Source organism: Triticum aestivum, chromosome 3A, assembly GCF_018294505.1.
Source record: "Triticum aestivum cultivar Chinese Spring chromosome 3A, IWGSC CS RefSeq v2.1, whole genome shotgun sequence".
Classification (NCBI taxonomy): domain Eukaryota; kingdom Viridiplantae; phylum Streptophyta; class Magnoliopsida; order Poales; family Poaceae; genus Triticum; species Triticum aestivum.
The window spans coordinates 631,198,597-631,226,242 of NC_057800.1; the positions used below are offsets into that span (position 1 = coordinate 631,198,597).

General features: G+C 42.9%; 3 protein-coding genes across 9 annotated transcripts; 2 read left to right on the forward strand and 1 right to left on the reverse strand.

Annotated features, from left to right (window-relative positions):
- The first annotated feature begins 2,723 nt into the window (after positions 1-2,723).
- LOC123062738 (magnesium transporter MRS2-E) lies at positions 2,724-5,353 on the forward strand. The gene is made up of 6 exons (XM_044486383.1): positions 2,724-3,340; positions 3,502-3,648; positions 3,752-3,880; positions 4,007-4,164; positions 4,342-4,477; positions 4,802-5,353. Exons 1-6 carry the CDS (start codon positions 2,990-2,992, stop codon positions 5,105-5,107), a joined length of 1,227 nt encoding a protein of 408 aa, XP_044342318.1. The 5' UTR covers positions 2,724-2,989; the 3' UTR covers positions 5,108-5,353.
- A 2,553-nt stretch (positions 5,354-7,906) lies between these two features.
- On the forward strand, positions 7,907-12,111 carry LOC123062739 (magnesium transporter MRS2-E). Its single transcript, XM_044486384.1, has 6 exons — positions 7,907-8,343; positions 8,480-8,632; positions 8,729-8,857; positions 10,871-11,019; positions 11,223-11,361; positions 11,555-12,111. The coding sequence occupies exons 1-6, from the start codon at positions 8,002-8,004 to the stop codon at positions 11,858-11,860; spliced, it is 1,218 nt and encodes a 405-aa protein (XP_044342319.1). The 5' UTR covers positions 7,907-8,001; the 3' UTR covers positions 11,861-12,111.
- Positions 12,112-12,328: 217 nt separating this feature from the next.
- On the reverse strand, positions 12,329-26,777 carry LOC123062737 (sister chromatid cohesion protein PDS5 homolog A-B). Of its 7 annotated transcripts, none has more exons than XM_044486382.1 (28): positions 26,522-26,777; positions 25,216-25,413; positions 24,816-24,997; positions 23,864-23,984; positions 23,481-23,693; positions 23,184-23,400; positions 22,948-23,093; positions 22,723-22,880; positions 22,494-22,643; positions 22,366-22,411; positions 22,101-22,292; positions 20,748-20,927; positions 20,373-20,524; positions 19,843-19,969; positions 19,469-19,615; positions 19,319-19,387; positions 19,072-19,196; positions 17,087-17,204; positions 16,683-16,817; positions 16,402-16,592; positions 16,120-16,270; positions 15,893-16,030; positions 15,718-15,795; positions 15,286-15,603; positions 15,155-15,183; positions 13,272-13,345; positions 12,696-12,787; positions 12,329-12,613 (listed from the first exon to the last, which is right to left on the reverse strand). In XM_044486382.1, the coding sequence occupies exons 1-28, from the start codon at positions 26,612-26,614 to the stop codon at positions 12,578-12,580; spliced, it is 3,876 nt and encodes a 1,291-aa protein (XP_044342317.1). In that variant the 5' UTR covers positions 26,615-26,777; the 3' UTR covers positions 12,329-12,577. The 7 variants fall into 7 exon arrangements, with proteins under 7 accessions (XP_044342317.1, XP_044342315.1, XP_044342316.1 ...); XM_044486380.1 differs by having other exon boundaries at positions 19,843-19,972; XM_044486381.1 differs by having other exon boundaries at positions 13,272-13,342; positions 19,843-19,972; positions 26,522-26,776.
- Between the last annotated feature and the right edge of the window lie 869 nt (positions 26,778-27,646).

Genomic DNA, 27,646 nt, shown 5'->3' on the forward strand with positions numbered 1-27,646 from the left:
ATCTTTTAAATCTGTGTCAAAACAAACCATTAAAACATTTTTGTATGACATGGCAATATCAGTAGTGCACACATGGCAATATTAGTACTGCACACATGGCAACATTTGTTAAGAATGCATGACCAATGGCAATATTAGTAGTACACACATGGCAAAAAACCATTTTCAATAGGGTTTTTTTGAAATAACAACTGTTTGTTATTCTCGTTCTAACATTTCACTCTTTTTATTTGGAATTCACATACACATGTCAATTTAGTTGCTCGCATTCCAGTTTTCCATGTCATCTATGTATCTCCTCTTCAGCATTGAAATGTCGCATTAGTCTACTTCCTTTGTTGCCAAATGCACTAAGCTAATTTGTATCAACACATGGCAACATCTTATCTCATAGGCTGGCAATTTTTTAATGCAATTTTCATGCGCTTACTTCATCAGAAAAGTAGACACATTTTCTACAGCAAATCAATCTGTAGATGACATTTCTAAGTACCAATTCCATGGTAATAGGCATATCATACACATGGAAACAATATTGTAAGCCCACCTTTTCTCCATGTGTGGTACTTTCTATTTTACTTGTCACTACCATACAAATAGATGGCAAGAATGGCGGACCACAAGCGGCAACAATTTCTGTAGCACACAGCATATTTCTCAATTTAATCATGCATGCCCTTTTGACAACCAGGCTAACTTGTTCATGTCATGAATATAAGCAATAACATGGCAAGATTTACAAGGTAGGGAAGGGAGACGGGGCCAGGTAGGGAGGAGGGGGAGGAGAGGGTGCGTGGGTGAGGAAAACTAACCTGCAATTAGCTCAGATCTGGGCTATGCTTCGTCAGATCTTGTCATGGCAACCTCCTTGGGGAGCAAAAATGTTGTTGATGGAGAGGAAGGGCAAGGGGAACAATGGAGGGCAAGGGGAGGGGGAACAATGGAGGGAATCATGGGTGGAAAGGGTAGGTGACAGCGAGTTAGATCCGCCGACTGGTTGGATGGCGGGGTAGTCGCCTTGTTACAGGGATTCGTGCGCGCTTTCGGGCTTTATGAAAGCGTGACCGAACACTTTTGTTCGGTACACGCTGTTCCCCGCTCCAAACGACTAGTTCAAACCGGAGTCCAATAGCTCCGAACGTTCTCGCGATATCGACGTTCAAAATTTATAGGGACACCTACAAAAACCTTTTCTTTCACCCACTTTGCTCTCTTCCAATTAATAATCATCCTATGTACTATACGTGTGTATGTATAGAATCATTAAAGTAGCATCAATGTACATGTCGTAGTCAGGTCTATCGCAGTGATCTCTCCGAAGAAAGCCGGATTGAAAACACGGGAAAATGAAGATCAACGGCTTGAAAACACGCCAAGACAGAGACGGAACAGAACACTACGTCCAAATTCCTACTGGATTCCAGACACGAGCAATTTGATAGAATGGCACACTTTTCCTCATACTTTGATATAATAGCACATTTTTCTTTTTATTGGATTAAATGGCACACCTTTGATTCATGGCTAGATAAAATGGCACAAACTTTGCTCAACTTTTTGGTTGGGCATGCACATAATATTTTATAGGACGATTTTGCCCCTCGGTCGGTTTAAGCTGTTTACTGGTTCGAGACAGAACATCACGGTGGCCTCGCTCTCCTCGCTGTGCGTCCGCCTCGGCGCACCGCCCGTCCCATCATGGTTGCATCGAAGTATGGCTCCTCCCCAGCGCTCCACCCGCCTGCTCCGTCTCGCCGCGCTCCGGCCGCACCCTCGCCGGTCGAAGAGAAAAGGCACCGCCCCTTCAAGCGCCTCGCTGCTGCAGCTCTAACCTCCGAGTCGACGCTCGGCACAGTTGTCCACGGCGCAGCAGCGCGTCGATGTACATGTCACTGCTGGCCGCGCTGGAGCAGCATTTGCGGCTGTAGCGGTGCTCGCTTGCTGTCGCTGCTCGCTTCCTGTATATGGGTTGAGCTAAAAAAAAGGACTGCAGCTTGAGTTCAAATCTTGCCAACGCCAAGTTTTGTCCTAAAAAACCGATTGTAGCTGAAAATTATATGGATTGATGGATTTAGCTGTAGCTTCTGTCAACAAGACATATGGACTAGAGATGCTTGTTCATACGGATGTAATCAAAAATCAGATTGGTTGGCTGTCCATATGTTAACTGCCCCGTCTCAGTTCCTGGGCTAAATGATGGTTTGAGAAAGGGGGTCGCCTTTTCTCTTCTGTCGGCGAGCGAGCGGCCGGAGCGCGGCGAGACGGGGCAGACAGGCGAAGCGCTGGGGAGGAGGCACACTTCCATGCGTCGGCAGTGGGACAGGCAGTGCGCCCGGGCATGGAGAGGAGAGCGAGGCGGCGGCGCTATTGTGTCTCGCTGCCTGGTCTGTCTCTGTTTTGATCCAAACAGATCGAAAGCGACCAGGTTCAATCAAACCAGTAAACAGGTCAAACCGACTGAAGGGCAAAATCGTCCTACAAAATATTACGTGTGGGCTCACACCTAAAAATTGAGCTAAAAAGTTAGTTTGTGTCATTTTATCTATCCATGAATCAAAGGTGTGTCATTTAATCCAATAAAAAAAAAGGTGTGCTATTGAGTCAAAGTACAAGGAAAAGTGTGTCATTTTATCAAATTGCTCCTCCAGACACATGGCACCGACCGACCACCCTCCTCGTCCACGGAGAAAAGGAAGGCTCCAGCCAACAGCCGCTGAGCAGACCCATCGTCGCCGTCCCCCCGCCCCCGGGCGCGCGGACCACCACGAGACGGACGTTCATAGACCGGCACCCGTCCGTGCGCCTACGCGGGCGGGCAGAGGCGCCCACGTGCCGCCGCAGAGTTAAAACCAAAACTGCTTCCCCGAAACGAAAGCCAAGCCAAGATCCTAACCGACTGCCTCGTACCGATAACCGCGTCACGCCACGCGGCGTTCACAGTCCAGGGAACTCACCAACGGCCGGAGCCCCGATCGACTGACTGCGTCGCATGGAGCGGAGGCGCCCGCAGATCGCGCCGTCGCCGCCGGTGTCGCGGCGGAAGGCCGCGGCGGCGGCGAGCCAGGAGTGGCTGGTGGTGCCGGCGGCGGGCGAGCGGCGCGCGGGGGAGTTCGGGAGGCACCGGATCATGGAGATGACGGGGCTCCCGGCCCGCGACCTCCGCATGCTCGACCCGCTCCTCGCCTACCCGTCCACCATCCTCGGCCGCGACCGCGCCATCGTCGTCAACCTCGAGTACGTCAGGGCCATCGTCACCGCCGCCGAGGTGCTCGTCCGCGACCCCAGCAACCCGCGCCTCCGCCCCTTCCTCCAAGAACTCCACGCCCGCCTCGCGCTCCCGGTACTGCCATACCCACCATTAACACCCATCGTCATTCCACCAGTCATGCTACTGTACGATAGATTGATGGCAGATTGCATTTTTCTAACCAACTGATGGTAAGGTGTTGGTTTCATCTGCATTTTTGGCCTGATTCTGTTGGCTCCTGCTTCTGCGTGAAGGATGCGGCTACCACGACTCCGGCAACAACCGACGGCGGTGATGATCAGGGCAACGTGCCAATCTCCGGCAGCGCCAAGATCCCGCCCTTCGAGTTCAAGGTGCTCGAGGTCTGCCTCGAACACACATCCAAGTGCATGGAAACCGAGGTACACACTACTACAATAAGCAGCCTGTTAAACCCATGATCTGTCAAATGCGCGTGCTACCAACTTACCATGTTTCTCTTGGTGCAAAAATCAATGGTGGTAGACGTCGGTCCTCGAGAGCGAGGCGTATCCGGCCTTGGACGAGCTGACCACCAAGGTTAGCACGAGCAACCTGGACGACGTCAGGCAGATCAAGAACCGCCTGGTCCAGCTATCAGGCCGCGTGCAGAAGGTACTAACATAACTGATGTTCAGGAGCCAGTGTATGCTCCAAGTTTAAGCTGAGAGCCACTACGTTATCAATTCAATTATTCATTTCATCGTCGGTTTGCGCCGTCGTGGCCTCCTTGATTCGCAGGTGAGAGATGATATCGAGCACTTGCTAGACGACCACACGGATATGTGCGAGATGTATCTGACGAGGAAGCTTGCGTTTCAAGGAGTCAACAACGAGTCGTCGGTTAATGTGGATTCCAACAAGCATGCATTCCCTGATCAAGATCATGATCATGAGAAGTATGTCACGTATAGCTAATGAGTCTTCTTTCTGGTTACTGGGATCAGATTGATTAAGAGCTATAGCATCCTGAACTTGCTTGAACAAACCAAGCACAATTCGATGATGCTAGGCTTAATTGAAAGATGGAAAGTTATTACTCTTCACATTAATCTTCCATATTTACTTGGATTCAGGGAGGAAGAAGACCGTGGCGGTGATACGGCGAGCTCCCATGGAAGTTCTGCTTGTGTTAAGCACGTTGAAGAGTTGGAAATGCTTCTTGAAGCTTACTTCGTGGAGTTCGATGGCACGCTGAACAAGTTATGCCATGTATGTCACATCTCCTTCTATTCACCACTAGTTATAGTTATTGGCCTAATTGGGAATCCCTGAGACATGATTGCTCTAAAATGATCCTATCAAAATGATTGCCACTATCAGGTTCAGCACACTGACTATTTGCTCCAGATTCATTACACCAGATAAAAGCGCGCGCGCGCGCACACGCACACACACACACACTTCTTGGTAGTGTTATGAATATAAACTACATTTCCACATGCACCTTTCTGATTCAATGTGAATACTATGGTCTTTAGCTGTTGGCTTATAAAGTGTTCCAAGCGTGTTTCTAACAGCCTTTAATGTGCAAAGCTCCGCGACTATGTGGACAACACTGAAAACTACATCAACCTGATGCTGGACAAGAAACAGAACCAACTGCTGCAGATGGGCGTGATGCTCACGACGGCGACCGTGGTGGTCACCGCGGGCATCGTCGTCGTGAGCTTGTTCGGCATGAACATCCACATCGAGCTGATGGCGGATCCGGAGACCCCCGAGATGGCGAGGATCAAGAACATGAAGTTCTGGGAGACCACCTGGGGCACCGTCGCCGGCTGCGCCGCCATATACCTCTTGGCCATCTATGCAGGGAAGAAGAGCAAATATTTGCAGTGATGGCGCTTTATTCTCGGCTCCACACCGGACGGAGGAAGCATCGGACCGCAAGTTCTGCAGTCCAGGCTCACGTTATCGCCGTCACAAAGGGTTTCCCTGCCCTGAGAATATGATACGATAGCTTTCTTTCTGTTTAGTTTTGTCTGGAGATGCAGTAGCTGATGCTTTGGTTTGGGTAGGAATAATTGAATGGTGGCTATAAGATCTGCCCTCTCGTATCATGATTTACAATTTCGTAGTTTTGAATTGTTATTACCTTCCATTTTACTTGTATAAGAAAATTTCCACAAAAAGAAAAAAAACCGTTGACTTCTTTTAAAAAACAAAAAAAAATTGGCCAAATAGTATGAATAGTGACCTATAATAGCAAATGATTTTGTTTTTTTGCCCTGAAGTCAACGTTGGGTTTTTGTTCGAGAAAATTTATATATTGGTGCCAAAAAAAGTCAAGTTTATTTATTAAAACTTCTAAACTTTTTTAATTATTAATTATTATTTTCTCATATATGTGTGTATGCACCCACGAACCAAAGAGTACTTTTACAATGACAACTTCCTACTCTCCGGGCTGCACCCCCTGCTGCAGCTCAACAGTGTAATTCATAGGTAGCCCCTGGTGTATAAGAGTAAGGCCCAGTTCTCTTCACACAGGATTCTGCAGAATCAAGATTTTGGAAAATTCTCCCAGAATCTGTTGCCGAGTTCTTTTTTGGGATTGTAGATTGAGATTCTGGAAAGAGCTGTGTGTTGAAATGTTTGTAGTATCCTTAGACAAAAATTGTTTGATGAATTTATTAACACCTTGTTGTTTCTAACAGTATCTAGTTGAATATGAGTATGAAAGTGATTTGCGAATGTCATAAAAAGTGCTAAATATTACATTTGGAATGGATTTAAAGATTTGTTCATTACAAAAGTGGATGAACTAAAAAATGGATAATCTCAAGGTACGAGACTAGCAGCAATCACCTCGCGTATTGCGTTCATGGTACCATCATCTTCTGATGGCAGAGCATTGGCACCTGTAAGCAATGGAGGTTGCACATATGCATCATTGTCGAACTTGTCAAAATGCTCATTACGTAACTTGCTATCACGAATCCAATTGTGAAGACACATGCATGCAGTGACAATCATCTTTTGGGTCTCCGGTTTGTACCGAGGTATGCTTCCAACTCCAAGAATTCGCCATTTCATCTTGAGAACACGAAATGTTTTTTCGATGACATTTCGCAAAGAAGAATGTCGATAGTTGAATGTCTCATATCTCCCAACTGGTGGGTGTTGTTGGAAATTTGGTACATGGTATCGTTGCCCTTTGTATGGAGATAGATATCCAACCCTGTTTGGATAGCCAGAGTCGACAAGATAATATTTATCTACAGTACGACATCAACAAAAGAGATTAGAAATTTACAACATACCATCATGTATATAATAATATGGATACATGCAAGATGTTACCTGTGGGGGGTCGTGGAAAGTGATCATAACGAACTATGGCATCGCTCCATGCACGTGTGTCATGAGCAGATCCGGGCCATCCAGGAACAACAAATGTGAACCTCATATCAAAATCACACACTGCCATAACATTTTCACTTGTGTAACCTTTCCTATTCCTGTGTTGGGGCTCCAACTCCTTAGGCACAATCACCTTAATGTGTGTTTCATCAATGGCTCCAATAGCATGTTAAAAATAAGGCCAAAACTTTGTTTTTCTAAGTATTGGGTGTGGTTCAGAGAAAGTTGGATCAATTGGTCTTATGTAATCACCGGCCATGCGGTCTACACACTCCAAAACCTCGTGGAATTTTTTATTAATGACAGAACGACTATGTGCAAACTAATCTGCGACATTATCAGTTGTCTGACATGTACCCACGGTCCATAAAAATTGTGACAATGCTTCTTTGGATGAAATGTTGGAAGTTGACTCAAACCCATACTTCTGAAACGTTTCTCCATGGCGTTCCGGGCGTAATTTCTCCATGGGATAGGGGTACACTTATATTTTAAAACGTTTTCACTGATGGGACTTGCCAAAATCTCAGGATTCTAGGAAAATCAAGCTTTTTGGATGCTTTTGGATTGCACTAGGATTCTAGAGAATCCTCTCTAGATTTTGAAAGTCAAAACGAGTTCTTTTGGCTCCAGATTTTCCAAACCAAAATTCTCCACAATCTGCTCAAAAGAATTGGGCCTAATTTCCCTCTGTCCAACCAGCTACCTCGCCCATGGCTTTTGGCATATACCCACCCACATCGCCATCGTGTTCTGACCACAAGAGGTTTAAACATTGAGAAATCCAACTCAACAAAATTCATAGGATCCTACATTATTACTCAAAAATTATGTGTTTTTAACTTGAGCTCGCAAATGTTAACAAAACATTGTTCTTTCAGACTCAACAAACGTCGTATGTCCCCGCAAAAAAAAAACGCCGTATGTGTATGTATATAAAATCAGTGTACATGACGTAATCGGACCCATCGTAGTGATCTCTTCCAGGAAAATCGGATTTAAAACACAGGGAGGTAAAACCTGCCAAGAGAGAGACATTGGTACCATGGGACAAGCATACGTGCCGAACACAACAGTGCTACGTCCAAATGCCTACTGGCTTCCAGACAAGTGGCACCGCCGCACCGATTGACCATCCTCGTCCACGGAGAAAAATAACGCTCCGGCCAACAACCGTGGCCGGCCCGCCGGGCAGATCCCTCGTCGCCATCCGCGCGACCGTGACCCGTAATAAGCGCCGCGCCTACACCACACGGGACATGTGGTAAGCTGTTTTCGAGCTCCTCAGCGAAGACCTCGTACCGAGATAAGTAACCGCGTCACGCCACGCGGCCTCGGTAGTCCACGAGATTGACCAAGCGACCCCGCGCATGGAGCGGAGGCAGCCGCAGACCGCGCCGGCGCCGCGGCGGAAGGGCGCGCCGGCGGCGAGCCAGGAGTGGCTGGTGGTGCCGGCGGCGGGAGAGGAGAGCACGGGGGAGTTCGGAAGGCACCGGATCATGGAGATAACGGGGCTGCCCGCGCGGGACCTCCGCATGCTCGACCCGCAGCTCTCCTACCCGTCCACCATCCTCGGCCGCGACCGCGCCGTCGTCGTCAACCTCGAGCACGTCAAGGCCATCGTCACCGCCGCCGAGGTGCTCGTCCGCGACCCCGGCAACCCGCGCCTCCGCCCCTTCCTCCAAGAACTCCGCGCCCGCCTCGCGCTCCCGGTACGAACGGCCAAACACCCATCTCGCCACTTCACTAGTAGTCCACTCAATAGCCATGCATGCTTGCTACGATATGGCGGCGAGTTATCTGCACTGTTCGCCTGATTCTGTCGCCGGTACCTGCTTCTGCGTGAAGGATGCGCCTACCACGAACCCGGCAACCGACGACATAGAGCTGGGTGGTGATCGGGGGAACGTGCCGATGCCTGGCAGCGCTAAGATCCAGCCCTTCGAGTTCAAGGTGCTCGAGGTCTGCCTCGAGCACACATGCAAATGCATGGAATCCGAGGTACACTGGTACACTATATAGGCAGGCTTCGGCTGTTGAACACATGATCTGTCAAAAGCGTGTGAACTTAATTACCATGTTTTCTCTTGGTGCTAGACGTTGGCCCTCGAGAAGGAGGCGTATCCGGCCTTGGACAAGCTGACTTCCAAGGTTAGCACGCTCAACCTGGAGCACGTCAGGCAGATCAAGAGCCGCCTGGTAGAGCTAACAGGGCGCGTGCAGAAGGTAAGAGTACTGATTATATACTCCTTCTGTCCCAAGTTACTTGTAGAAATGGATGTATCTTGAATCATGAGCTGGTGTATGCTTAAATTTTAAGGCCCTTCCCACTACTCACCTTGTAAAGGTGTTAAGCCTGCCAAGTAGGCATAAAATCTGACGTGATAAGTTAATTATGAAGAGAGATTTGTTTAATGACCCTGAGAAGAAAAGATAATAAAAGCATGTACCTAGGTGGAAACATAGTTCTGTGTCTACAACTAATTAGATGAAGAAAGCTTAGCAACAAAAAAATAAGCACACATGTTGGCTATTAGGTTTGATTATAGGTGGCATGGCAACTCCGTATAGACGGTTGTTGGTGGATTTGGAGCACTCGGGTGCTCCACCCCCGTATATGAGTATGAAATTCAAAAACAAACCAAGAAAATTAAAAAAAAAACTGAAATTTTAGGATATCATATCTTGGTGCCCAATCTACTTGCATGTGAAGTCTCATGAAAAAATACTAGGAAACATATTCTCGGTAAAAAGACAAAAAAATCTATGTATAGAAAAAAACTGCTTGGATGAATCATAGGTCGGACTATATTTCTTTCACCACAGATACATTTTATGGGTTTTTTTTCATAAAACTTCACACGGGAGTGGATTAGGCATTCAAGTTTGATGTCCCCAAACTCCAGGGTTTTTTGAATTTTCTCGTATTTTTTGAATTTAATATCGCTATAGGGGGTGGAGCACCTTTTTTCGCGAATACACGACGTATATTTCCGTTGTTGGCTATACTACTAACCATGCTCTAATACGATGCTTAACCCTCCCTTTTTCATTTAATTTCATGCCATTCATCAAAATTGTCTAGTTGGCATGCATGACATTCCTAATTCTTGGCTACGTTATCATAGACAAAATGCTGATGTGGCACCGTAATTAAAGGAAAGAGAGTGGAGTTTTATGTTAGCGAAGATACGACTCTTAGCTCGTTTTTTTGTGCAATGTAATTAATGGTTTTATCCGCTGTGGCTTGTCTCCTTAATTTTCCCTTCTTTTCTTCTCTCCACAACTAGGCCATAATGTTAAAATGCAAAAAAAAAAGATCCCTAAACTAATTAAATGCAATATCACTTGGATACAACCCCTAAAGATACAATGCATTGGGGTGATTGTCTCTACAAAAAATCTCTACCTAGGATAACGTGTTAAGAGACAATTCATTGTTAAGTTACCATCATATAGTGTTTCCCAATAAGAAAATGAATCTACAAACTAACAAATGGGGTCTCCCTATTCGTCACCCTGGGTGAAGAATAGTTATTGTTCACCCCCTCTATTTTATCATCATTGCACCGTAATTTTACATTTCGTAAGTTTTTTTTTCTTATTTCCGACGCAAAAAGGGACAGTAAGAAAATATATAATCGCCGTAAAAAAAATTATGTTATGTAAAATTACAAACATACAAACATAGTCTAAAATACACATAAACTGCAAATTTTCTTGTCTTATGACCTATATTTTTATTTTCTTATGTTAAATTTTACGTAGTGAATCAATAGAATGTAACTATTTGAATTCCAAATGTAATTTAATTATGAAGTAATCGTAAGATTACCTCGGGTGAGAAATAACTTATTGTACACCATGGGTGATGAATAGCATCACTACTAACAAATGAAGTCATCTATGATACTGTCATTATGATACTTTGCACTACGAACATAATAACATAGACTAGTGTCATATGAATGGCACTAATCTAAGTTACTCCCCACTATTTGACGAGCCTAAGTTAAGTGCTACTCCCTCCGTTCACAAATATAAAATGTTTTGGATATTTCAATATGAACTACACACAAATTAAAATGAGTAAACAAACACACTAAAATGCATCTATATACAACCGGATCAGAAAAGAATTTGAACATCTTATACTTGTGAAGGGAGGGAGTACTACGTTATTAATTTAATTAATCATTTCACCGTCTGTATGTGCTGCCGTGGTCTCTTTATTCGCAGGTGAGGGATGATATCGAGCAGTTAGTTGACGATGACACGGATATGTTCGAGATGTACCTGACGAGGAAGCTTGCGTTTCAAGGACTGAACGAGCCATCGGGTAAAGTGGATTCCAACAAGCATGCATCTCCTGACCATGAGGATGAGAAGTATGTCACCTATAGCTAATGTGTCTTCTTTCTGTGGTTGCTGGGATCCGATTGATTAATAAGAGCTACAGTCACCTGAACTCTCTTGAATAAATCAAGAACAATTCGATGATGTTAGGCTTAATTGACAGATGGAGTAGTTATTACGTCATTCTCAAGATATGTTGCTTCCATTTTAATCTTCCATATGTACTTGAATTCAGGGAGGAAGAAGGCAGTGGCGATGATATAGAGAGCTCCCACGGAAGTTCTGCTTTTGTTAAGCCTGATGTAGAAGAGTTGGAAATGCTTCTCGAAGCTTACTTCGTGCAGTTTGATGGCACACTGAACAAGTTATGCCATGTAAGTATGTCACATCTCTTGCTACAGATTCGTAACACCAGATAAGAGCTCACGCGCACACAGACAGACACACTTACATTTTCACATGCACCTTTCTGGTTCAACGTGAACACTATGCTCTTTAGCTGTTGGCTTACAACGTATTCCAAGCATGCTTCTAACAGCCTAACATGCACCTTGTTACTGCGCAAAGCTCCGCGACTATGTGGATGACACTGAGGATTACATCAACATGATGCTGGACGAGAAGCAGAACCAGCTGCTGCAGATGGGCGTGATGCTCACGACGGCGACCGTGGTGATCACCGCGGGCATCGTGGTCGTGAGCCTGTTCGGCATGAACATCCACATCGAGCTGACGTTAGATCCGGAGACCCCCGAGATGGCGAGGATCAAAAACAGAAAGTTCTGGGAGACCACCTGGGCCACCGTTGCCGGCTGCGCCGCTATATACATTCTGGCCATCTATGCAGGAAAGAAGAGCAAATACTTGCAGTGATGCTGCCATATTCTGTGTTCCGCACCGGACAGACGAAGCATCGGACCGCAAGCTCTGCAGCCCAGGGCCACGTTTTCGCCGTTGCAAATGGATTCATTCCCTGTGCTGAGAACGTGATGCGGTGGCTTTCTGTTTTGTTCTGTCTGGAAGATGCAGTAGCTGATGGGGTTTGGGTAGGAATAATTGAATGATGGACATCCCACCCTTGACACGAATGACGGTTATATAAAGATGCCTTATTTATCCTGTCATATCATGATTTACAACTACATCCTCCCTTCATCCCATAATATAAGACGCCTTTTGACACTACTAAGGGAATAGTTTTGTAAAAGAAGATGAATATACTAGCCGTGTTTTGGAACCATACAACTTCCTACCCTAGGGTGGTGCACTCCTGCACCTCGACGGTGTAATAATTGTTAGCATACGGCAGCCGCATGGATTAAATAGGTCAACGACAGAAACTAACAGACGATACCAGTTCTGACATTTCAACTTCCACGGTTTTACTTCGATCAGATAAGTTACGAGGCTGATAATGTGAACACTGACTCCACCATCCACTTCTCTATTTACAAGGTTTCACGGATGGTATGTAAACCAAAGATTTTGTATCAACGCTGCAGTGCTCACTAGCGCATGTACAAAAGGTATTAGGGAACTCAGCATATGTATGTCTAAGACACGTCAGCTAAAACTTCAGTTAGATGGTTATTATGTTTGCGCCTTCCTTGATCTGGTCCGTCGAACCTGGCAAAAAAAAGAGGAATGTCCGCTCAAGGTATTCACAAATGAGGGATGAATCATGCATATGCTTCCCAAATGCACTTACATTGTCTATTGTGTCCGCAGTTGATCCAGCAGAATTCTTTGCATTTCTCAAATCCAATGCTCTCTTGCTTTTCTTCTGGAGGGCAGCCACTGCTAAAAAATAGAAGGTTGATCGCTCAGCTATATTTAATATATGGACTGCAAATATACAGCGAAACACATAAAAGGTAGCTGCACGGCTAGTCACTTGGTGACATAAAACAGTCATGATATTGCCATTTCTGCATGACTGTTGGCTGGAAGTACTCCCTCCATTCGGAATTACTTGTCTCGGAAATGGATGTATCTAGAACTAAAATACGTCTAGATACATCCATTTCTGCAACAAGTAATTCCGAACGGAGGGAGTAGTTGTGTGTGAGTTGTGACTTGTGAGCAACTTTATTGGACGAATGTTCAGTCAGGAAAGACACTTTTAGGACATAAGGATGTATATGATTCAAATGAATCACATATATAGTGCATCAACACTACCAGCCTGTTACAACTGTGCAGTTCGCATAACATATGGACTTTAAGAAGCGCCAATGTGAAGATAATATCGTGAATCATGTCTTGGTTACTGGAGATGACTTGCCTGTTTTGTTGCTGGAGAAAGGACGCTTCACAAAATTACCATCACAATCACCAACATCTTCCTCTAGTTCACTGCTACAAATCGAAACGTAAGTAATCATGGATGGATACTTGACAAAGGTTTTCAAACTAAAAAATATAAATCATTTGACACCATATAACAGGAGCAAAGAAGCAGCATCTTGTTCTTATGATGACTATCATCATCATAAGTTAAAAAAAAAATTGAAAGCACTATCGTTTAACAGTTATTTTGTATTATGCTAGGCGCTGCATATAAATTACCAGTGTAGATACCCACAGACCTTCAACAAAATATATGTGGTTTTGGACATACTCCCTCCGGTCCTTTTTAGTCTGCATATAAGTTTTGTTTGAAGTCAAAGCATCTCTACTTTGACCGAATTTATAGAAAAAAGTATTAACATTTACGATGCCAAATCAATTTTGTTAGATTCATTACGAAATGTAGTTTCATGGGATATATATTTGGTATGGTAGATATTGATATTTTTTAATATATATTTGGTCAAACTTTACAAAGTTTGACTTGACCCAAATCTAATATGCGGAGTAAAAAGGACCGGAGGGAGTAACAAATATTGGCATCAGGTATTTATCAATAAGCAGGAAGTACACTTTGAACTCCCATGGTATTCTTGCAATAAGTGTAGAATGTGGTGCTATTTCAAGGGGGACTGGGAAGCCCGGCCCGGCCAGCCCAGCCTGACCCGGCCCGGCCCAACACTGCTCCCAGGCCGGGCTCAGGTCTAGATTTTGAGCCCGATGGCCGGGCCGGGCCCGGGCCCATCGTTTTTGCGCTTTTCTGAAGGGGCCCGTCCTGAGGCCTGGCAGGCTTTTACGTGTTTGGGCCAGGCTTGGCTAGGCCCGGCCCAAAGCCCGGCCCAAAGCGGCCCGAGGTTTGGCCAGGTATAGGACAGCCAGATATACTTGTTAAGATGCACAAGAACTGGCAAGTGCAATCCTGAAATCCAAGCCACAGCGAAATCCAAGCCACAGCCGAACTGACTTCACCAGTGACACCCATAGACTAATACTAGCTGGTACTCAGCTGTAAAGCACTAAAGCCCATATCTGGATCTGATATTTGGAAACACACTAAAGTTCCTTTATATTTCATCTTAATTGCATGTATATTGCAATATCTAGTTCATCTCAATTTCTTCACAAAATTTCAAATTCTGACACAAAATGTGATATTTCTGTTTCTCAAAAAGCGGATAAAAATCTGACGATCGTCAGCTGCCCTGCTCTTCAAACCACATTGTTCTATGACGGAAGTCCACATTCTTTTTATTTAGAAGTTTGTGTGTTCTAGCTATGCCCCATGTGACCCACGTAAAATTTGGTCATAACCTAGTCCAAAGTTCAAAAATATTATGTGACCATTGGTGCCATACTTGAACATACATGGTCAACTAGCGACTACAATAGCTGGTCCAAACTTCACTTTACTCTTTTCTTAGCCCTAGACAGATTACCAGGAATACAAGTTCTGACATACAGGGGTTTGCCTTATTTGGTAACGAATTGCTTGTACTATTAGGCATAGACCCAATAATTATTGCAGATAACTTGAGATGTCATGCCATATACTAATTCTACCACATAAAGCCACACACATAGACAATGAGAAAAGCTCCCTATCGTTCCATTCTAAATAGTGATGTAACATGGACAACAATCATGAATTAGCAGACAGACATAGATTTAGCAGAGTTTGCAGGGCATGCATGTCATTATGCTATACTCGCAGTTACGCAAAGCATGGTATCACAAGACAAAGTACTGTTTAGAACATATTCTTCCAGGCGGAGAACATTTCTGAAGAAGGAATACATGTTAAATCGTTTGTTTGCTTACCAATCTCTGAGATGACAGTCAGGAAAGTCCTACAAAAATAAGTAAATAATATAAATTGAGTTTCCATGTGCCAATCCACAGATAATCCAATGCTCAAACATATAGTTCGATCAGACACTAGCATGCTGTACCTCTGTTGACATGGTGTCCTTTGAAGATATCGTCTTCAGATCTCTAGAATCAGCTTCATTAGTCAAACCCAAAGACCCTGGAGATGACAGCTTTGTGCCGGCGGAACCACAAGATGACACGTTGTCTTTTTCCAAGATATCCAGGTAATTTTTCTTGGGGACATCTTTCGCCTGGACTGAACTTTTCTTCATTTTCCCTTGCTCATGACCACTTACAAACTGTCCAAATAATGGTTTGTTTGATGAGGAACGAGTTTGCCTTTTAGGAGCAGATTCTTTAGATACCCTCTCAGTAATAGTAGAGCATGTAGTATCCTCCTGAAATTAATGTTGATGAACTAAAACTATAGGACCATAACAGAAGGCACAAACTACATATATGTATATATACACAAACAAGAGACCAAGGGTGACACAGCAGACAGAATGTACCTGTTGGTTATAAGGTTCATGAGCTTTTAGAATTCTCTTCACAAAAGTATCAGTAATTAAATCTAGTTGGCAGCATTCCTACAAAAAAAATCCGATCTGGAGAAAATTAGTCAATGCAAAAATGAACTAAGACAAGTTCTAACAAACATGAGAATAAATAGTAAGAATAACCTACATCTGCTTTTCTCTCACTCCGAGACAACCTATAATAAGATGAGGGCAGGAGAATATGGCGTGGAGAATCTGATGTCTTGCAATGCTTATCAAGTTCTTTTACCATAAGCAAACCAATTTTTGAGAGAATGTGCAGTTTCTGTGAAGGCGGTTAGGAAATTAGAACCTGATGAAGAAATTTATAGGCAAATGAAAAATGTCAAAGCGGTAGCCAAAAGAGACATATACATGAGTGATGCCAGAATCAATCACATCCTCAGCCTTTTGAACAGCACGAAAGATGCCCAAAAGAATGGATACAGAGCTGGTGGCAGAGCCATGCTTGGTTTGGCTTAGATCCTCTATTTCAACTAGCTCTCTCAACATCACAATAAGTGGGCTGTCAACAAACAAAGGGAAAAAGGAGGAAGCTATTACATGCTTGAAACTTCGAATGTTTCCAGCCACAGGAACTAGTTGAGCAACAGAAAAAATGCCAATGGGATTCAAACATCTGAAACAAGAACATACCTCCAAAACTCAGCCGAGCCAGTCTCCTTTTCACAAAAGTTAAAAGGAAACTCCTCATCATATGCAAGCGTATGGATCAAGAAAAGGACAGCATATGCTGGGTGTTCTACAATCGAGTCATTGCTGGTTTTGTTCTGGTGAACAGAAACCCCTCTTTGCTCTTTTACCACTTCGGTTAAGTACCTAAGTGACTAGAATACAAGGTAACAGAATAAGAATCACCTCACGAGCAAGTTTATATGGTATATATATACGAGGGAACTAGAAAAGAAGATACATACTTCAGTACGAACATCTCCAGCGCAATCTGTTGATGCCAATGCAAAAGCACATGCATATCTAACAGGTATTGCATGCTTCTTCAAAAGGCCAAAAAGTTTGTGAATGAATGACTTGCGAACAATATATGAAGAATCCTGACAACCAGACACAATACATGTAATATTATAAAGAGGTAGAATACTGGCATGCATAAAATATGGAACTACGCAATGTGAGTAGAGATTAACCAATGTACGTAAGCAAAATAATGCTGCAAACAGATGTTTAATTACAGCAAAGGTTCTCAAAATCTATGGCAAATCAAATTATCAAATAATTAGAAAGACTAGTGGGCAGAAATGTTAGCCCCTACATGAAAAATAAAAATTAGATACTTGTTAGCAGTGTAGCATATTGACAATACCCTTGCCATGAGAAGGGCAGTGCGAAATAATTCTGGAGAAATGAGTGAATCCCATCTTGTAGCTAGTCGTAGTAAAGATTTCCCAGCAGCCAGTCTAAGATATGGCTTATCATTTTCACTGGTGCAGCATAAGAACCAGAGTGAAAACACAGAACACAAGTAAATAAATTCAGGGTTAAGTTGTATCAATAAAGAAAATAAAAAAACATTTAATATTGTATAAGTGTTTTTAGCTTGAATAACATTCAGTTAAGTTTGCGAGCATTAAAACCACACATTATACCCTACCCTATTTACTTTCGAAAAATGTCCATTTTACTACCCCGAACAAAGTGAGTGGTTCACATAACCCCCTGATCATTTATTCTGCTCTTTTAACCCCCCGATCTATCCAATACCGTTCACAAATCATCTTAGCTGGGTTTGCTTAAGTGGTTTGCTGACATGGCAGGGTCAAAGTGGTATTTGACCAGTGGGACCCTCTCCGGTGACCCGTCACTTTCGCTGCCGACGCCGACGCACTGCTGGGCTGCCCTGGATACATCGACGCCCGACGGTTTCCTCGGTCCGCGCCGGATGCAGAGCTGAGGTGGAGCGAGGGGGTCCGCCTGGATCTGGAGAAGAGCACCACAAGAGGCAGGCAGGCTGCCATGAAGTAGCGCACGGTGGCGGCAGCAGTTCGCGCAGGAACCGTGGTAGGAGGCCGGAGATGCTCGCCTGGATCTGGGTTAGGAGGGGCGGCTTGGTGAGAGAGGTTCGACCGGGATTGAGGAGGGCGGCGAAGGCCGGTGGCGCGAGGCGATGGGGATCCTGGGACTGCTCCCCAGCACGGCTGCTTGTCTGCCCCAACGACCTGGCCACTGGATTCGGTTCACATGGCTGCTAGCACGCTGCAGCGGGCCGGGGTGGGGCGGGGAAGTGCGGCGGCTTGCCGGGATCCGGGGCAGGCAGTAAGGAACGAGGACAGGTGTGGTGGGTCGCCGCTACCGCCGCATGTTGTCCACTGGTGGGCCTGGCGTGTGCTCCAGACACCCCAGCCCGGCGTACAGGTCGTCGCCAGCGGACCCCGGCTCCCCGCACCTGTCACCACCGGTGGACATGCCGCATGCGTCGTCGACCATAGAGGCCCGAGGTTGCACAGGGAAGGAGGAGAGCCCACGGTCAACAAAACAGCTTGACCGAGTCCAACTCAACAAAACCACCCGACCAAATCCACTTTGGGTGGGTATTGAACGGGATTGGCTTCATTAAGGGGTTATGTGAACCATCGATTTTGTTCAGGGGAGTAAAATGGACTTTTTTCTTTACTTTCTTCTTTCTGCACTCCCGATTGGTGAGTCTTTTCTTCCAGTAACCATTCAAACCAAATTGACCACCTAATCAGCAATGCTTACTTGCTGATTCTCTCTTTAAAATAAGTTTGGTGAGTTCCTAACTTCCTCATTATACTAACCAAGAAATTCTCTCACAAACCCCACTAAATTGACCACCTAATCAACGATGTGTAATTGCTGAATTCCTAAGTTCCTTGCATTATACTAACCAGGAAGCCTCCGGCTGAAAAAAGGTGATGCTCGAGATGCACTAGTTCATCACAGTAACCCAAACACGAAGGTAACAGAAACCTCATGAAAGTTACACAGTATACGACTTGTAGAACACTAAGCATTAGGCACATCTGCAAGTTCTACAATTTTGCACCAAATTGACCACTTGTAACTATGACTACCTATCTTAATGCAAAGATGTGCAAATTATGTTTATCACATTCAACAAGAAAGGAAACTTGACCACACCACAATGAATTATGTGTTCCAATAGTGCTTGAAAAAATATACTCGTAGAAAAGCTGATCAACTGATGCACTGTAAAATATCAGCTAAAGAACTGGTGTAATCAGTAGAAAACAAACAGAAGGCTGCAACAGTGAAGCATCTATTGAGAAAACAATTTAAAATAATGTGAGGAAGCAGAAAAATACGAACCATATAGTAATGGGCGTGAATTCTTCGCGAATTATATCTAACAGCATCTTCAAGAAATTCTCTATTCGATCACGGGCAGTAGTTGTTGGTAAACAACTTTTGACAAGTGCTTTGAGACAATAAATCTACATTGGCCACAAAACAATTAGAGAGCAAAAATGAAAATTCCATCGTGAATTTTACTCGCATGTGGAACTCCCTACTAGATCTACCATGAGTTGAATGTTTTATTTTGTCCAGAACTTACCTTCAGTTTGCAAGAGAAACTGCATGCAGAATTTTCATCGGAGGGTGACAGTTCCGGAGTTGAAACAAACTGCATAAACCATAAACCATAGCAGACATCAAATTGCTATGTCTTAGTCCAGATATCACTGCTAAAAAATATATTACCTACCTCAGGTGAGACAAAAACACGTTGAACAAAATTGATAAATTGGTCGTCATATGATGTATACATGGAGGGAGAATACTCCAATATTAAGCCCAACGACTGTAATAGAGTTGGGATATTATGGTTATCATGTAGACCACCAACAACTTTCTGCAGGGAAGAGAGGATCATATAAGTCGTCCACCAAAGTACGCCTTCATTAAAAACAAAGGCATGAAAAAAATAAGAAGAAACAGCTAGCTACCAAAAACATTGTGACCATTTTAGTATCAGAAACAATCATTCTGCAAAGGTTTGAGCATTTCCATATGTAAACAATTGTCATCTGGGAACTGGGTCAGTGAAGCAATTGTAGAACAGAACTAATTAGTACCTACCTTACATAATTTGGCAAATTTCTTGTCATCTGGAGACTGGATCAGTGAAGCAATTGCAGAAATGGCATATTTCGATTCAGCACGTGTTCCTTCAATACACTTTTGCTCCAGTAAGAGGTAGACATCACTACTGGAAAAAAGACAACTTACTATGAGTAAAATATTCATCTTAAGATAACTAAAGATGGAGAGACCTACCACACCTGCAATCATTAAATACAAAAAAGGTATTGACATTTTCCTATCCCTACATTTTCTTTATATTACCGCCCATTGCACTTCTAGATTGGTAAGGTGGTGAATAGGAGTAAAGTGTTTTTCGCCAGTTTTTAGTGAGCTCATACAAAATCTCTGGAGAAGAAGAAAAAAAGGCAAACAGGAGGATATTTAAAATTTCAAAATGGCCATTTAGTTTCAGGCTTGAGTAATACATTGCTGATTCATCAAACATGAACCATTCATAGAGCAATTATCAACAAACAGACAGATCAAGACAATCCAACTTCCAATACAATGACAGTTTATTTTACCTGAAATTAATAGATAATTTACACGGTGATTTTGCCAAATATGCCAACATTTGGAGACTCTTCTCATTTATCAGGACTGAGTCTTCGGAGAACAACTTTAGCAAGTACTCCTCTGAGCCTCTGAATAATGATGGAAACGCCATTGCAACTAGCTACATGATTACACATTTGAGTCAGAAGTATAGAAGATGACCCTTAAAAGGAGATGAAAATGTGTGCATGAACTAAAAAACAGATGTGCCGTTAAGCACAAAAAAGTTTAATCAATGGTAAAAACTGAAATGCAGTAAGCTTCAAAAGATTGCATGCTTGCAGCAAAGAGAAGTTCATATTCCTAAAAGAAAACAAATAATTTGCCGGCTATTAATAACTTACCAGTAAAAGATCACATGCGGACTCTGCATAATGGGTTAATTCATTTCTGCAGGAGAAAAGAACCTCCAAAATGGCACAAATCATCTCCCAATTAAATAGTGAATGCGAGAGTTTTGTAGACAGTTCTTTGCAGAAGCTGTAAATTTGGTGTTTGTTGCCAATTCTCTTGAGAAATGAATCCTGCAGTCATTCAAGCACGAACTTAGATATAAACATAGACATTTGATTTGGGTATGTTCTATGATACAAATCTTAAAAAAAACTCTTTTGCATAAATAATACCATGTGGAGAAAAAAAGAGTTGAATACACATATGGCTGCTCATAGTGGGAGTAACATAAGTAGTAACATGCGTGCCACATAGGCAAAAAATATGATATGGCAAGTAATTAATGAGGAGAGAGGCAAATGGAGTAACATATTATGTTACCATCACATAGCGGTTCCCAATGTAAAATGACTCTACAAAGTAATAAATGAAGCTCTCTATGTTATCACACACATGACACTACCCACTATGAAGGTAGTAACGTATACTAGTAACATATGCATGTTACTAGTCTAAGTTGCTCACCACTATGACTAGTCTAACAGGGTACTAACGTACTTGCACTAACTTGTAAACTGGGACCATTTAATGCTCCACAGAACTCACAGTTAGCAGCTTAATAGTTTTGACAGAACAAGGAAGAGTCGGGCATTCCGTAGTTTGCTGAAAGCTAGAGAGATTTAGCATCACGCAAATGTTCAAGTTCAAATTTGACCTCATGATGGGAAACAACACAATGCAGACCCACCTTGAAAACAAAACAATGCAGATCCCGCTGGAAAGACAAGACAATGCAGATCCCACTGGAAAGACAAATTCACTTTGTTTGTTTTCCATGTGCACTAAATGAGTTCTACCTAGACTTTCCTTTGCTCTATCTCTTATCTCTAGGAAGCTCCTTTGAGACTACCCCTTGTATTTGCTCTCCTTTGGATATTTTACTTTTACTTTTCCCTCAATCTCAGTATTATTATATTCTCGGTAGAACCGTACTGATTGCGCAGAAAAAGAGACTGGCTCGATTTTCATGATAATCATTTAAATCATTCAGTCCTCAAACTGGAGGGCATGTACATGTTCCCATGCAAAATAATCCACATGGTATATGCCACCGCTGATGACTTCTAACTAGGATCATGCAATAGGAATTAAGGATGCCATGAAAAAGAAACATACGAATATTAAACTACGTTTGGGAAGTATACACCACGGCTTCCTCAGTAAGTTTATAGTTGAGCAAACAAAAGCAGGAGAAAACAAACAATTTACTGTCTCGTCAGTTAAAAGGACCAAATGAGTATTACTCTGATTGATCGAACTGTTGCAAAAGTAGTGCCCTCTTTGCTTATTTCAGCCAAATCCTTAAATATGTTATTATCCTTCATCTGGTGCAAATTCTCAAAGCAGTCTTCAACTTTAGAGATGTCTGTAAAGGAAGCGGACATCTTCCTTAATGACGCACAAATTTTCTTCTGTATTTCATCTGAAGATTCTTCCTGTAGCACATACAAGGTTCAATTTGAGAAAAAAGTTCACTAAATGTTCAGTATCTATTGATGATTTACAAACCTTCTTTGCTCGAAGTGATAAATATGCTTGCATCTCCAGTTGCAACCTAAAGGAAAATGTCTAAATGTCAAATGTGCTTCACAGAGTTATTACATCATCATAGTATATACTATGCTACAAGTGTTTACCTTCTTTTCTGAGAAAAGATGGCATGCAAAGCCTTAACATGTTGTGATTTGAAATAAGAAAAAAACTCAACCCAATGCATTGCTCTTTCTTTTGGAGAAAGTGGTGATGGAAAGAGTTCTTCAGCAAAAATAAGCCCCATATTGTGTGGCCTGCCAAAATATAGAAGCCACAACTCAACAAAATAGGCATGACTGAGTATGAGAGAGAGAGAGAGAGAGATGAACAAACCTGAAGGATTCACAATCTTTGTCAAAACAGAGAACAATAAGTTTAGCTGGGATTTGTTCATAGTGAGTGTTAATTGTCGCAGTTCCTTTGGAGCATTTCTCACAGTAATCTCGATACAAGTCCAGCAACTTATGCATTACATTCTTTCTGACAGATATCTGAAAAATGTTTCAGTGAGGCACCATCAAGAAACTGCTGTGCAAAATAACAATAATACCTGCTCACCTTTTTGTCACGTAGCCTCTCTGCTGCTTGTAATATCAACTCAGAAGGAAATGAGCTTAGATTTGATTTGGCCAAATCACAAACTGCATAAACAGCTCGGATCCTCACTTTGTCATCAAAATCCAATAACCTTCCTTCAAGAGATTCTGCCAAAAGGAACAAGACATCCACATGAAAAGGATGCTTACAGATGGTAATGTGCATATAGTGACCACAGATAAAAGTAGTAGTCTTACTGAGAACATTCTGTGCTACATTTCCAGATGATGCAGCAATGTAGCATGCTTTTGCTGCATCAATTGCAGCAATTCTTACTTCTGCAGATTTGTCAGAGAATCTCTTCAAGAATTCCCTAAATAATATCTGGTTTTCTTGACCAAAGCGAAGATTAGAGAAGACAAGAAGCCTCCCAATCAGGTGCACTGCCTCCAGTCGGATATCAACCTGGTCACTCTAAGGAGGTAGATGGTGCTTGTTCAGGGAGAATACGATCCAATATAATAGTGTAACAAAGTTAAAAGAAAATAACATACCAGGAGCTCATGAGTTAAGCATGGAATAACAGCAAAAAGCATCTGGGGTGCACACTGGAATATTTCCAGAATAATTTTATGATGCGGCTTCTTGTGTTCATTCACCGGTGCATCCTTGCTCAAAATGCATGATGTCAAAAAAATTCGAACAATGTGCTCCAATTTCTCAGCACAGTTTTGAATTATGTCAACAGCAAGCTTGTGGGCTCCTCCCTGCATGGGCAACAAGAAGCAAACAAGCATTAGTTTGGATCAAAGAACAATAATGCAGGCTTCCAGATATCTAAGTTATTCATGCAGAGAAGAACATATTGTAAGGAAACATTACTCGCATGATCAGCCTCAACTTACTGTTAGTATTAAATGAACAGTAAATATGTTACCTTGTCCTCTTTTACTAAATTGCGGAAAATCACATCCAGAAGAGGCTGAGTAACTTTTTCATTTAATATTTGTGTCATTATTGATAGCATAGCCTGGTGCACACATTGCTGAAGACCTTGCCTGTAAAGAGTTTCACAATCAAGGAGTTAACCACTTAATGAAAAAAAAATGCGATTTAAATTTTCAGAAACAGTAATTATGTGTGGCAGACACCTTTGAACATGAGCAGGTCATGAATTAGCACACATAACGTAAAGCAAACTACTTGCATAATGGAATTTCTGCTCTTACTGAGCCAAGGATAACAGTTTGGTTTCGAGTATAAATTTGTTTAAGGAAATGAATGTTGCCAATTATCTTAACATGTTTAAGGACAACAAGACAATAGTACCACAAGGTGCATACACAACTCTTTTGTTGGCCAAGACATGTTCACCAAATCACCTCCATAAACTAGGTACATCGCCCGTTGCACTTGATAAGGAACCCATGAGATCCATTAAGTATTGAAAACAGCAAACATGATAGTGCACACTGACATTTACTGTGATACATGGAAACGGAAACCTGGCGATTTGACAGTTCATAGCTTTCTCCATAAATAACAATAATACCTAGAAATAGCCAGCTCAATGGAAGAACAAACATAGCACTGTATATTTACAGTTTGCGGTAGACAGTATTGGAGATCTTGATGGTGTGATACACAGTATTAGAGGTCTTGATGACTTCATAATTCCAAAATCTCAAAATGGGAAGACAGTACAAAAAGAAACCGGTTGATAGGACAAAAGTGAAAAAATGTACTCATGATTTTCAAGTCAAAGTCAGTATGAGTACGATCAATGTATCTACAATTGAAAGATAGGTACTGACAAATGAGCACAGCTTGATTCTTGGTTGTAACCAAATGTAGGCATATAACAACAAGAGCAGTAGATTTAGTCTTACTTCGCTGCCGAGAAGAATATTTTGGCCATATCAAGAACCAAGTCCTGACAGCCAGTGTCAACCATAATTACAGAGCATCTAAGCGCAGCAACATTCTCCAATATTTTCATCCTTCTCGTAAGATATGGACTCTCGGTGTCTGCAAGCCCTGAAAATTCGCTGATGAAGAGCCTAAATATTTCCTGAGATAAAGCAGTTGACATAGTGTTATAGGAGTGTGGTCCTTATTCCAATTGTTCTTTGACATTAAATAACTCAAAAATCGAAAATGGATAACGTTACAGAAATTATCTGACAAATATGACTGTTAGTTAGTGCTTCATATTTTCACAACTCTAAATGGTAATGGTACAAGAAGTCAGTGACAGCCAAGCATTGAAAGACATAAGTGTTAAAATACCTTAAATATTTCATCAGTAAAAGGTGGATCAGGTGCAAGGATTCGCATAACTTCAATGAAGCAGACAGCAACAAGAAGTCTGACATCCTTGTCCTTGTGGCTAAGTAAAGTGTTCTGGACCAGTGATTTACTCAAAGGACGTAGAGCATCTTGCAGAGAGGAGGACTGACTCAACTCTGATAAAGCACTTTCAGCTTGCTGCAGATAATAACAAAAACATGTTATGGAAGTAAATTCAAATTTATTCATAGAAAAAATAATGAAAAGAAACAACCAATTAGAGAAAATGCCAAGCTGCAAAGTATTAATGTGCCACGCTTTTCCCTTTGGATGATTACGGTGAGCTAGCCTGCATCCCTGTCCTACTATACTAGGTTCAAGGGTTCAACTGTCGGAGGGGTTGTCATAGTATAGATGCATTAAACAAAAGTATGCAAATATGTAACCCCTAATGGGAGCTAGAGAACAGTTCAGGTAGAGATCTAACAATGTATTTGTACAAAGCCATTGCTCTAAACTCCCCCAAACGCTGGATAAAATACAAGTACAGTACAACCAAATCAAAACTGTATTCTCGTATAACAGTAAAAAAGGCAAATATCCGTTTCAGGGAAAAAGGGAAGGACCGAAATTAACCCACTTGATCTCCAGTTAACCTGTTTATCATGTAAAATGGATCGAAATACTCAAATGTTACTGACGGTTTAAGATAATGAATTGGTTGAAGCCTGAAAAATCAAATCTCCTTTGTTCCTTATCCATAAATCTCCATAGTACCTTCCTTCATATTACCAATTCACAAAGCAGGCAAACTTGAAACAACAAGTGCTCACAAAATTGTTTACTGATGAAATAATAGACATGTGACAATTAACTGAAGGTTCTCTGACTGCCTCCAGTTGGCAGGGAAATAAACGGTACTGGTACTCTTTCAACAAGTTTCGAGCGATCATAAACACCATAGATCCATGCCGAGTTGACACTAAACACCTCAGAGGCTTTGCTCAAACTGTCAAACATAAGCATAGTGAACATACAACCTCTTCAGCATCGCTGCCCCTGTGCCCCCATCACACGAATTACTACATGGTGCTCGAATTCCCAGCCCCTCGTAACCCCATGGAGGTTGGAGCGGAATCGTGAACTACAGTCAGTGTTCGAGAACCCCCAAAAAAAAACACTAAAATCAGCGGTGCCCTTCGAGGCAATTTCAAAACCCCAGAAGCAGCACAGCGTCTCGCGAGGACTGTGAGCGAGCGGGTTTAGATCGGAGGAGGACTGGTTCGGGACGGACGGGGGCGCTCACCTTGAGGAGCTTGATGAGGGCGTCCTTGCCGAGGCGCGGCTGCCCGAGGCGCTTGCCGACCTCGCTCACGACTTGCCCCGGCGAGCCAGACATTGCGGCGGCGGCGTCGGCGGCGACGGCTACGATCTCGGGGCCCGAAACCCTAGGCTAGTGGGCTAGGAGGCGGTGGGGCCGTGGGGGTGGGGGTGAGGGCCGGGAGCCATGGATGGAATTGCGAGTACGGAAAAAGGCAGTCCGTCTCAGAGCGGGGCGGGGGTGTTGGGGTGGGGAAGGGATCGGAACGGGGACGGCGGGCTTTTGCCGTTGCACCCTCGGCGTACCCTCGGCGCACCTGCCACACTGGCAGCAACATTTTCCCCAGGGACCCAAAGTATATTTTGCTTAACTAGGGGAACGAATATGAAAATAAATAAGGCCCCCAGATAGTACATTCGTCAATTTTGTGACGGGCAAAAGATATATTTAGGCTAGGTTTGCAAAACTCGAGGAGTTATTATATTTTTTAATAACAATAACATGCTCGAGGAGTCTGGAATCTGGAGGAACAAGGCACCAGCCAAATTGGTTTCCCGCCCATGGGGAAACAGCTCCCGCGCTCGGAGCATCGGAGAGCTGGGCTGGATCAACCGATGTTAATCCGCCCGTGGGGGCATGGCACGTGGAACAAATGTAGGCCCTCAGCCCAGTTAGCCCACAGGGGTTCAGTTTGCCCATTCTGGATAAACCGCGCACGAATAACGCAGATAAATTTGCGACGTAACCAATGGGAGCTCCTATAGGGCGCATAAGGCGCCGGGAACGCAGCGAGCGCGCGCCGGCCCATGTGCGGGTCGGGACGCTGCCTTTTTTTCTTTTCTTTTTGATTTTTGCTTTTTCTCAATAATTCGGGGTATCAAAAAGTTTTATATTTCAGAAAAAGTTACTAATTTTGCATAAACTAATCATGATTTCAAAAAACTATTCATGATTTCAAATAATGTTCAAAAATTATAAAAATGTTCATGATTTCAAAAACTTATTCTTGGATTAAGGAAATGTTCATGATTCAAAAAAATGTTCATAATTTCAAAAAATGTTCTCAAATTCAAAAACATGTTCATGATTTAAGAGAATCTTCAACATTTT